Consider the following 12,092-nt stretch of genomic DNA (forward strand, 5'->3'; position numbering starts at 1 on the left):
TTTAAAATTAAAATCTTTAATTTTACTGAATTTAATTTTTAGATGTATATTTAAATGATAATCTGTTAATAATTAAAAATACTTAAACAGAAATTTTAAATTTTAAATTTCAGTTTTATTTAATTTATATTTTGAATGTGTATTTAATTTTAAAAGATACTAAATCTCTTTAAATATATTTGCTTCAATTTTTTTTAAATTATTATAATAAAAAGCTAAATAATAGATCACATTAAGATCTAATAATTAGAGATTAATTGAAGTTCTTAATCCAAAATCAAAGTTCTGAAAATTGGATCAGACTGATCGGTTAGACTGATTCAACTGCGAACCGACAAGATTAGCAGTCCGATCAGCCATGTAAAACCATCGTCTAGAAAACCAATGAAAAACTGTTGAACCGGACAAGAATCGGTCGGTTGGACCGAACCGAAACCCGCCCGGTTTTCACATAAACGGAAGCTCATTCGTTTCTTTCTCCCTTTCTTTCAGAAAGAAATCAAATCACACAACCCCAGCCAAAAAACCCTAGCACTGTAAGCCTACGCCACCGCCGCAAGGAGTGGCATACTGCCGTGTCCGTCGCATTCAGAGTTCGCCATCCGTCCGTCTATCTAGCTTCCCTCGTGATCCAAGTCTTCAACCCCTGTTCGCAGTCACCGATCGCGGCTGCTTCCTCGAGCTCGGCATCCGTCGTCTTTGTCTGCTGCGCTTCCGTCGCCGTTTGTTTGCCGTTCACGTTCGCGTCTTCGTTCAGCTGTCGTCTTCGTTCGCGTTCTTCGCCGTTCACGTTCGCTCGGCGTTCACTGTTCGCGTTCACTCGCCGTTCACCGTTCGAGTTCGCATTCGTGTTCGTCTGGAAGCCACGTTGCTCTGCTTCAAACACTGCGACCAACCCGCGCGCTCCACCTAGCCGTCGAACTGCTCTCTTTTGTCGCCGCCGTGAGTTCCCTAAACCCGCCACCAGACAATACACTCACACAACACCAATACTCTGCTTCAAACTCTGCAACTTCTGATTTCTATTACAATAAGTAACTATTTGATTTGGTAGTGGTTTGGACTATTTCATAGACTGAATTAAAGTTACAATAGTTATGTTCTCTTCTCTATCACATTGATATTAAGCTTTGAATTCTCTTATTTTGTTTTAATTTTACCGCACTCAACATGTTTGATGAAATGTTTTAACCATATTTCTGGTTGGTTTTATAATTTCTAGCTTTTAGAAACTTGGTAAGTTGATTGCATGTGAAATTAGAATACTTGGATCTTAGTAATTAGGAAATCTTAACTGCACAAATAGTATCTTTGCAGAAAACATATTAGCATGATGATTCCACTTGCATTAGTGTTCTTCTGGTTAATTTACCTGTTATTGTGAATTTGTTAATTTGCTAATTGTTCTTGTGTTGTTCTGTTGTTCTTCTGTTACTTTTAATTTTTTTTGTTTTTGTTGTGATTTTCTGTTCTTGATTTAAGCTGTGATTGAAGGTTCTTTGGTTTTGGTATTCTTCACTTTCCTGTAAGCTTAGCTTTTAATTCTTTGAGCATACACGGATCAAATCATTGCTTTCCGCAATGGTGATTTTTAGATTTTTTTTTGGGTTGCTTTGTTTTAAATGTTCCTATTGTTGTTGTGTTTTTGCTGTAATTTAAATTTTCTTTTGATTCTTTTTTTTTTTTTCGAATGCCCAGTCAGTACATGGTTGATTGGTTTTGCTCATTGAATGTATTTGATGATAAATTTTAAATTGATAACTCTATTACTGCTTTACTGTCTGTTTCTGTAGTTAAATTTTATTAAAGTTTCTTGAATTTGCACTGCCTATGTTATTGTTTCACTGTTCCTTCATTGCTTTTTTTGTTGTTAATCATTGTGATGAGCTTTGTTAAAATTGGGTTGAAAACTACTAATCTTTCTTCATTTTTCACTGTTCTAACATCTGTTCTTATTAAAAGATTTGCAATTGGTGATCTCTTGATTTATTATATGCTTCATGTTTTCATTGTTCTGTTCTTATGAAGAAAAAATTTGCAATTAGTGATTGTATGATTCATGTTTTGATTGTTTTGTTATATAAACAAAATTCTGTTTTCATTGTTTGGGTGCACTGTCCCTGTTCTTGATCTCGGCAGACTTGCTACCCCTCTTCCGTGTTGGATTCTTTTTGTTTCAGGCTTTGTTGTGTTTTTGTTTCAGCCTCTGTTGTGTTGTGTGTTTGTTTCGGGCTCTGTTGTGTGTTTATTGTGCAACACTATCATTTTTGGTTTTACTTTTTGACTTAGCTACATTAAGACAATATTCTCTATCTTTAACTTGTGCATTGTAATTCAATCCAGCTATTTTTAATGGAAGTATAATTATGTTAATTGTCAACAAATTTGCAGCAAGTTATTGCATATTTTGATGATTAATTACATTTAGTTGGTGATATTTTACATAGGGTTTTTTTGTGTGACTATTTTACGTAGGGTTTTAAATCTGAAAGATATATAGGATGTTTATTTATAATTTATTTATTATTTTATTATGAAACGGTTTTTCCGGTTGAGTCACGGTTAGACCAGTTAGACCAATAACCAATAAATCGGTGACTAAAACGGTTTGATGACCAGTCTGGTTTTCAGAACCTTGCCCAAAATTGATTGAATTCCAAAATCCAAATCTAGAAAGATTCTTTTGTCCCTGTATATAAAACCAAAATGTACATAGAAACCCTGCCTCTTCGCTCTTCTTGTTCTGCTCACAACAGCCTCCCTTCCCACGTTCCCCGAGTCCCTCTCTTTCTCGGCGTCTGCGTCCCCGCTGGAAAAACTGCAGCGGAAAGCCACTCTTCGTGCTGTCTCTATCCTGTCAGCGTTGTTGTGTTTCTCTGTTATCCTTTTCTCCATATCCGTCGCCGTTATTCAGCTGTAGTCGTCCGTCAACAGCGTCAGAGGTTTTTGGTTTGTTTTCGTCTTGTTTTTGAATTCTTATTTGAATAAAATTATGAAAATTGCAAAGGGAAATGGCAAATGATGGTTTTACACTTGATCTCTGAACTTCAGGTAAGTTCTTCTGTTGACAAGTTCATTAGCTGATGCCTTTATTCCTTTGCACTTCACATACCGGTTTATGGTATGCTTCAAGTTTCTTTATGTTCGAATGAAAAGATAATGCACACTTGTTTGATACCATCTAGAATTTGTATACCATCTGTTTTATAAAAGTTCTGCCCGACCATTACTTTTATATTGTAATCAATATGGTTTCTGAACTCGGTTCATGTGATTTAATTGATAAAGTTATGTTCGATCATGTGTTTGAAAATGAATGTTGGTATGAATGTGCTTTTGTAAAATTAATTTTTAATAAAATTGGATAAATTTCAATGTGGTTTGTGTTTAGATTTTTTTTGTCGGACATTATTTTGAAAAATGAATATTGTTTGCACAATGTTATCTAAAATTACATTGAAATGCAAAATTACTAGAAGGAAAGTCAGATCAAAATTAACATACTACTCAATATAAAAGGTCAAAATAGGTAATTAACATCTTATCACTATTTAGAACAAAACTCAATCTACATTGAGCTTACCCAATATTATCCAAGTACAATTGTATTCATTTGAGGCAAACTTAACATGCGTTGGGAGATGACTAACGCCAAACCAAACATCCACTAATATATATGTTGTGTATTATCATTCTTTTTTGCAGGTTCTCAATGACAATTGATAGTTCAACCATAATATTTCTGATTCATTCTTCTAAATAATGGCCTACGCGGTGTCATTTCCTGGTGTTCATTTTGTTCCATTGGGAAGAATTCTGTGCAGACATGACAGATTCATTTTAGCTGCACATTCAAATAGGAGAAGATCAACAAAGAATGTCCAGCTTCCACGACGTGCCAAGCAACCTCCAGAGTTTGGCGTTAATCTGTTCTTGAAGAAGCCTAGCACCACCCCTGAAACAACTGAGGAAGATACTGATTTCCGTGAAGGAGGATCTATTGTTGCCAACGAAGAGGAAGAAGAGGAAAAAGAAAATACTATTGTTCTTTGGGAATCTGATGAGATTGAAGCCATCTCTTCCTTGTTTCAAGGGAGAATCCCACAGAAGCCTGGAAAATTAGAACGGAAAAGACCTCTTCCACTTCCAGTTCCCTACAAGCTTCGACCTTTGGGACTACCTACACCAAAACGGCTAGTGAAATTAGCAGCACCAGCAGTAGCTTCATCCCGTGCTTCTATGGCTAAGAAAGTGTATAAGAGCCCAAGTTTCCTAGTTGGGTTAGCAAGAGAGATCAATAAGCTTAAACCAGACAAAGATGTATCTATAGTTCTTGGAAAATGGGTGCAGTTCCTAAGGAAGGGATCCTTATCAATGACAATACGGGAATTAGGTCATATGGGGCTCCCTGAGAGAGCTTTGCAGACATTCAATTGGGCACAAAAGCAACATCATCTCTACCCAGATGATTGGATTCTGGCCTCAATGGTTGAAGTTTTGGCCAGGAACCATGAGTTGAAGATTCCATTCAACATCGAAAAGTTCACTGCTTTGGCAAGTCGTGGTGTTTTGGAGGCAATGATAAAGGGTTTCATTAAAGGCGGAAACCTTAAGCTTGCATTGGAGGTTCTTTTAGTTGCAAGAAGGGACAAAAGAATGTTGGATCCAAGCATTTATGCGAAACTGATATTAGAACTTGGAAAGAACCCTGATAGACACAAGTATGTAGAGTCATTATTAGATGAACTTGGAGAAAGAGACGAATTGAATCTAAGCCAGCAAGATTGTACAGCTATAATGAAAGTGTGCAATAAGATAGGGAAATTTGAATTAGTCGAGAGCCTGTTTAGCTGGTTCATACAGTCCAGTTCCGAACCAAATGTTGTCATGTTCAGTTGTTTGATTCACAGCCGCTACACGCAGAAGAAATACAGGGAGGCATTGGCTGTAGTTTGGGAAATGGAGGCTTCAAACTGCCTCTTTGATCTTCCGTCTTATCGTGTGGTGATAAAGCTGTTTGTTGCTTTGAATGATCTACCTAGAGCTGTGAGATATTTTTCAAAGCTTAAAGAAGCAGGATTTTCTCCCACTTATGGCATATACAAGGACTTGCTTGGAATCTACATGGCCTCCGGAAGAATGGCAAAGTGCAAGGATATCTGCAAGGAGGCAGAGGAAGCAGGATTCAAGCTGGATAAATATTTGGCCTCACCCGATTTGTTGAATCAAAAGCAATAGGTTTTCATATTCTTGCAGCTTCTAGTTGTTTATATCAATTCTTAATCCTTCTTCATACTGTAATGGCTACTATGCCATTATAAGCTTCCATGTACATTCTGTTATCAAGGATGAGGGGTAGAAAAATTTGTAGTATACAAGTGAATTGTAAAAACCACTTGTATCTATTATGTATCTCCATATGTATGAAAGTATGACCATAATAATGTTGATATTATTAACTTTCACTGTGTTTCAATTGAGAACCAACAGGAATGTGAAAAGCCTGGGATTAGAGACATTCGATTGAGAACTGCCAGTTTCTTATAATAGGTAACAATATACGGTTTAGAAGAAATATCAATTGAAGGGTAATGTATTTGAAAACAAAAAGTTCAATCAAGTTCATTTATTTTATGATAAACAAATACTTTAAGGTCTAAGGTCTAACAGGAACAACAGTAAAAAGTATGCAAATTAGTATTTTCTAAAGCTCACTTTTACATGCTATTGCTGCCTATATAACTGTAACTACCACTAAAATTAGTAACCCGCTTTAAATTACCTCAGCTATACCATCAATTAAATATCCTGAACACTAATATGCTGTTGCTATTTCAATCTGCAGTCTGCATAATAATGTCTAAACATGCTGCTGCTACTTCAATCAGCATTCTGCAATATGCTTTAATCAAATGGCTCAAGATTTAAGATGAAGGGGCAATCTTCTTCAGGAAGCAACACGTACAGTGAGATTACCACCTCTAGAAGAACTGTTTCTCATGATCTCAAATCTGTGTTTTGATGTTTTTTGAGTTTGATCACTGTCTTTTCCTTCATTGTCTTGTCTTTTTGCTCCTTTACTACTCTCCGATACTCTATGTTTTTGCAGTGTAACCTTCGCTTGTTCTTTCTCTCCAGAAAGGCGATTATTTGTTGCAGGATTGGGGCCGCAGCTCTGGCTGGTTGATGGAGCAGGAGAAATTGTTCGACTGGCTTTAGACACATTTGTCTGACTGCACTCTTCGACCAAAATACTATATCGTTCGTTTGATGTTACATATTCACAAGAAGATTGATCACTTCTGGTCTTCGATTTTGAAGGTAATGATACAGCTGCTTCACTCCCTGAACATTTTGGTTGATTCTGTGCTTTGCTACTTCTGGTGTTACTTGACACAGCCTGAGGAAGCCACTAACATTGATTAGGTGCAGTTAAAATAACAGTTTGACGAATTTCTTGACTAAATTATTAAACTAAACCAGGTAAAGAAAGGCTGAACCGAGCCCAAGTCAAAGAAAGTCTCATAATTTTGAAGATGAGTATGAACAAGACGTAACAGTTCATGTAGTTCTAATTTATAAGCAAAAGCAAACTAGGAAAAGTTAGGGGCTGATTGGTTTAGGCGTTTTCATTTTCACTTTCGATGAAAATGAAAATAAGACATGAAAGTATGATTGATTAAACATTTTAGAAATATTTTCAACGAAAACATTTTAAAAAACAGAACAAAGTTAAATACGCTATTTTCATGTTTTCAGCCTTTCCAGTTTTAACTTTTGAAAACGTTTTCACACCAAAACGTTTTCACGCTGCATCCCAATGTACTTCGCTAGTTCTTTTCCATATTCTCTTCCTTTCTCTATTTTGCTAGGATATCTATTATTTACCAATTTATACATACATCTTTTTAAAAAGTGAATTTTTTTTTAATTTTTTTTATTTCAATTGACTCTCAATTTTTTATTTTGTGCTTGATTTTTGTATCTTTGAGTATATAGACAAGGTAATTAAAGAAAAAAATAGAGCTCTAATTAGAATTAAAATATGTATTTATTGATTTTTTTTATTTTATTTAGTATTGAGTACGTACTCTCCGAATTAACATGTATTTGTTAAATTTTATTTTGACCTTTATTTTTTCGTTTAAAAAAATATTTGTTATGAAAATAATTTTTTAAATCGATAATTAATTATGAAAGTATTGATAATAAAAATTAAAAGAATATATAAAAACTTAAAAATATTGACAAGAAAGTTGGTTTAAATTTTTTTAACTTTAATATTTATTTATTCATTATTTTATTAATAAATTATTTGTTAAAAAATTGTTTACATTATTAAATTTTGATATTAATTAATTGATTCGTTCCATGAAAAACTAATTTTAGTTTTGATTTTTTGTTTCAATTGATGTTATATATATATATATATATATATATATATATATATATATATATATATATATATATATATAAGAGATACAAAATTTTTCTAAAATAGTATAATAAGATAATAATTTATTTTATATTCATACCATATAAAAATTAATTGTTAATTTAATAAAAAATTAAATAACTAAAATCGTACATTTAATAAAAATATAGTTTTGTGATTTTAAACTATTGAAAATGCATTTTGAAAACAAACCAACAAAACATATTTTTATTATTTTCAATACTTAAAAATGAATCTTCCTCTCACAAACCAATCGCGTTTTCTAAAATGCGAAAAGTTGAAAATGAAAATCATTTTTAGAAAATCAAAATAGAAAAGGAAAACAGAAAATATTTTGACAAACTAATCAGCTCCTTAGAAAGCCTGTACCTTATTACCCTGTGATTGTGAAGGCGAATTCGTGCGATAAAATGAAGGCATTGGTGTTGCTTTAAAGGTAAGGCTCTTCCGGAGTTTCTTAATGTCAGCTTCTTTCTTCTCCTGCATAAATAGACCTTGAATATAAGAAAATTCTTCAAGCTTCATAAATATGAAACTAAGTGGAGTCAGCTACATTTAGTTAGAGTTACACAATCCTTTGGAAACCAGATCTTTCATATTACTCAGACAAATTACATATTAACATTAGCATTAAAAAAAAAGGAAACTCATTTGGAACTTGGTAACTTCATTTCTTTCTTCAAGTTTAACCGGTTTGAAAACTTTATTCTATCATGCATACCAACTTAGAAGAACCATAAGATATTATTGGTAACTTATATTACCTGTGATATTGCTTGTATTTGATTCATCTCAGCTTCCTTGGCATGCAATTTTTCTTCCAACTTCAAGTAGAACTGAGTAAAACAATCATGGAAACAAATCAACATTCTTAAAAACCCATTTTTTTTCTTTTAATGATAAAAACATAAAAGCACAGGGAAAGCGAGACTATAAAATGATAACACTTGCCTCTTTTCTCCGTTCCGCTCGTTCACTACATTTAAAGTTGAAAGCTGCAGCCTTAGGCTTACCATCAGACTTTGTTGTATTGAAAGTTCGATTTGACCTATATGACATTAATCACGGATAAAAAATAAGGAAATCAAAACATTAATCCGTACATATAGCACTACAGGTTACAAACCTCTCTGCTTCTTGAATTCCTTTGGAATTGGTTTTTAGCACAGTAGCTTGGGATTCTGCATCCTTTTTAACCCTTGATACTTTATCACTATCACAATTTAAAAGCATTTCAGGTATGAAAATGTGAAGTGAATAATAACATATCCAGAAGAGAAACAACTACCTTTTTCTTTCATGAATTAGGCTTTCCAGAACTTTAGAAACCTGCATACGGAGGCACAAAAGTTAAGGGGAATCCAAAGAGTAGAGAATACCCCAAATCAGTCCCTAACAAACTTTTAGCCGGACAAACAGATTTTATCCACCAAATGAATATTCAAACTTTTATTTATTTAGACAAATCATCAATCCTCACATCAGATAGTTCGTCTATATGGAGGGACTGATATGAGAATTTTAAAATTTCTTAGAAACTGTCATGTCATTATTAAACAACGATAAGGATAGATTTGTCTATTTTTATTGACGTAATAATTGATTTGTCTAACAAAATAAATGGTTAGAGACTAATTTGGTGATTAAAATTTGTTGAAAATTAAAGCGTCCAACTAAAAATTTTATGGGAACTGATTTGGGGTACTACTCCAACAACTATAAGCCAAATATATAGAAGGGAAACCATGTTCATACCGTATAGCAACACAATGGAATTAACAACCAAAATTTTTAATACTCATAAATTCTTACCTCTTTGGTGGTTCTGCTCAATGATCGAGTAGTTGGAGTTGCAGGTTTAGAGGAATTCTTTCCCATAGTTGTTCTCCTTGGACTCTCTCTACCATGATATTTTGCAGGGTCCTTTGATGATCTTGAAGAACTGCTTTTGCGCACTTGAATATTTTTCACTTCAAAATTCAGACTAGGCTTGGTCTTTGTTTCCTATGTATATAAGAAGCAAGGTTGTATAAGAAAGGGAAACAAGGCTTCAGTTGAAGAAATATAAAATATAAGCATAAGCACATGCTGTTATGGTTAAGATGAGTAATCTTGATGTACTATCTTCATATTCATAGTATTTATTCTGCACCCAATTAACACTATTCACACCAAACACTCGAAATGTGTACCTTCGGAGAAGGATTCACAGGATCATGCAAAATTGCTCTATCAACACCATGAGCTGGTTCATTCACAGTCATACTGGTGCTTCTTGAAAATTCATCATCATTTGCAGTTTCATCGTCTTTCTTCGCTTCAGTAACCCCCTCATAACTGACTAAGAGTATATTTCTTGTTTCATTTTCAAATCGACAAGCTTCATCCAAAGTAATATCTTTATGAGTGAAATCTTCCAAATAATTTGAACTGTTCATAGGAGATTCTGTCTGCAAACTTGAAACTGAAACAATTGGACATTCTCTGATGACATATTCTCTTTCACATGTAATCATTTCATAATCTCCATGGTAATCTGAACCATTGTGTTTATGCACAAACTCCTCTTGGGATCTTTCTTCTATTTCAACATAGTTGCTTGCTACATCTGCTCCGAAATCTTCTTGGAATCTTTGATCAAATTGAATATAGAAGTCATCTTCATTTGGCTCTTGGAAATTCTTTTCTATCTGAACAGAATATGTATTTTCATTCGAATCGAAATCCTCTCGTGACATTTCATCATATTGAACATAATGGACATCATCATTTGAATCAAAACCTTCATGGTTGCTCATTCCCTCTGAGCCTTTGTTTTCGCAGTTTGCTCTATCCGATTTATCATGACCACCGGACGGAATAAATCCAAAAAGGCCCTTCTCCTTGCAATGAGCTTCGAAATATGCTTTTTTCTGAGTGACTAAACCTGGTTTTGAACATTTCTCAACCTCTTCTAAGTACCTATTGTGAGAGAAAGAAGACCTTCTTTCCCAAGATAAAGGTTCTGTTTCAAATCTGCCGAATGAGATCGACCCCGAATGTATAGAATTGGCCTGCAAATTTGGCAAGGAAGAATCCAAAGCAACAACAGTCATGAACAAAAATAAAGTTTTTCGTATTAACATTAATACCATATCCATTCAATTCTCATAATGTTGATACTATTGGAAGATATTACAGTGAGTTGCAAGTGACCGGGGAGAAAATTGCATGAAAAAAAGAGATAAAACATGTATATGCAATATTATAAATCATAGATATGAATGTTTCCTTAAGATGCAACCCATAGAAATTAGAACACAAACAAAATCTACTCAAAATAGTATACCTTCAACCTTACTAAGAATGAACTGGCATAATAACAACATTACACTATTCAATTCCAGTCAATTTCTTTACCTAAATCTAAATTTAGATTAAGTTCAAGAAGCAATAATATATGAGATCGAAACTACAATGTATCAGAGACTACGACACAATAACTGAATATACTAACTAAGAATTACCAAAACATAAAAACATGTGTGCTAATGGATTATGAATGGAACATGATAACTGAAGCAGAAAGTGAAAACCATAGATCCATGCTGAAATCAACAAAAGTGGATGAAAAGACGACACAAAAACCTGAAAGTTAATGCTAAATGATTCTTCAACCTCCCCAGCCATATCATCAATCATTACCCTGAAAAGAAATCAACCAAACACACCCTTATATGACTGAAACACACACAAACACAGAAGCACAGAAACCATAGTTGTAAACAACAAAGAAAGCATATAAGATGCAAGAAGAAGTAACCGCAGTTTCCAATGGTCCTTGTGTTAACAAAACCCAGGAAGCATGTTAGGTATCAAGAAGACACATGAGACTACGGAAGCCAATAATGCTTCGAAAGATTCCCCCTTTAAATCCCAAGTTTGGTTCCCAAGTTTGGTTTCTTTGGTTGGTTCTAAAGAAAGAATAAATAAATAAACAAATAAAATAGGAGTTAAGAGTTAATAATGTAAGGTAGAATCATGTGCAGGGTGTATTGTTTTGTCTTGTTTTGAAGCGACACGTTCAGAGTAAGAGGTATGTGCCAGTTTCACTTTCATGACTAATGGCTTTAACGGATAGTTAAGTCACCGTTTGGCTCCTAAGCATGTGGTAAAGACTGAAGACAGAGGCACGAGAACTCAGTCACGGCAATGCGGTGACTCTGTGCACCCACGTGTTCCCATTTCTCTCTTTTCATTAAAAGTGATAAATTTCAACACCACCACCGGAACCTACAACATTAGAGATCTCAGATCTTTTAATAAAAATAAAAAATTTAATTTTAATATACTTTAAAATAATTTTATACATATATTTTAAGTGTCTATTAAAATTAGTTATTAATATAAAATATATTAAAAATAAATTAAATTATTATATATTTATACATAAATTTATAATAATTAATTTTTATATATAAATAATACTTTTGTATTATAATATGTATAATATATTAGTAAAAATATTAATTTTTATAGATATTGTAAATAATCATCTAAAAAATAAATATAATTAAATTATTATATAAAATATTTTATATTATCAATATATTAAAACTAATTTTAAAATAAATTTAAGTAACTTTTTACTTTTGTT

The 12,092-nt window shown here is 33.3% G+C and overlaps 2 protein-coding genes and 1 non-coding gene across 4 annotated transcripts; 2 read left to right on the forward strand and 1 right to left on the reverse strand.

Annotated features, from left to right (window-relative positions):
• Positions 1–477: 477 nt before the first annotated feature.
• LOC112796750 (pentatricopeptide repeat-containing protein At2g01860) lies at positions 478–5,518 on the forward strand. The gene is made up of 2 exons (XM_025839345.3): positions 478–942; positions 3,706–5,518. Exon 2 carries the CDS (start codon positions 3,763–3,765, stop codon positions 5,236–5,238), a length of 1,476 nt encoding a protein of 491 aa, XP_025695130.1. The 5' UTR covers positions 478–942; positions 3,706–3,762; the 3' UTR covers positions 5,239–5,518.
• On the forward strand, positions 3,025–3,088 carry LOC112799098 (small nucleolar RNA snoR101). Its single transcript, XR_003200683.1, has one exon. It is a non-coding gene; the product is annotated as a small nucleolar RNA snoR101 (small nucleolar RNA).
• Positions 5,519–5,611: 93 nt separating the features above from the next.
• On the reverse strand, positions 5,612–11,569 carry LOC112796749 (protein WVD2-like 7). Of its 2 annotated transcripts, none has more exons than XM_025839344.3 (10): positions 11,259–11,569; positions 11,084–11,141; positions 9,649–10,509; positions 9,269–9,460; positions 8,745–8,785; positions 8,583–8,669; positions 8,408–8,504; positions 8,221–8,292; positions 7,834–7,936; positions 5,612–6,400 (listed from the first exon to the last, which is right to left on the reverse strand). In XM_025839344.3, exons 2-10 carry the CDS (start codon positions 11,135–11,137, stop codon positions 6,387–6,389), a joined length of 1,521 nt encoding a protein of 506 aa, XP_025695129.1. In that variant the 5' UTR covers positions 11,138–11,141; positions 11,259–11,569; the 3' UTR covers positions 5,612–6,386. The 2 variants fall into 2 exon arrangements, with proteins under 2 accessions (XP_025695129.1, XP_025695126.1); XM_025839341.3 differs by having other exon boundaries at positions 7,826–7,936.
• Between the last annotated feature and the right edge of the window lie 523 nt (positions 11,570–12,092).

The sequence above is a fragment of the Arachis hypogaea genome, chromosome 4 (genome assembly GCF_003086295.3).
Source record: "Arachis hypogaea cultivar Tifrunner chromosome 4, arahy.Tifrunner.gnm2.J5K5, whole genome shotgun sequence".
In the NCBI taxonomy this organism is placed as follows: domain Eukaryota; kingdom Viridiplantae; phylum Streptophyta; class Magnoliopsida; order Fabales; family Fabaceae; genus Arachis; species Arachis hypogaea.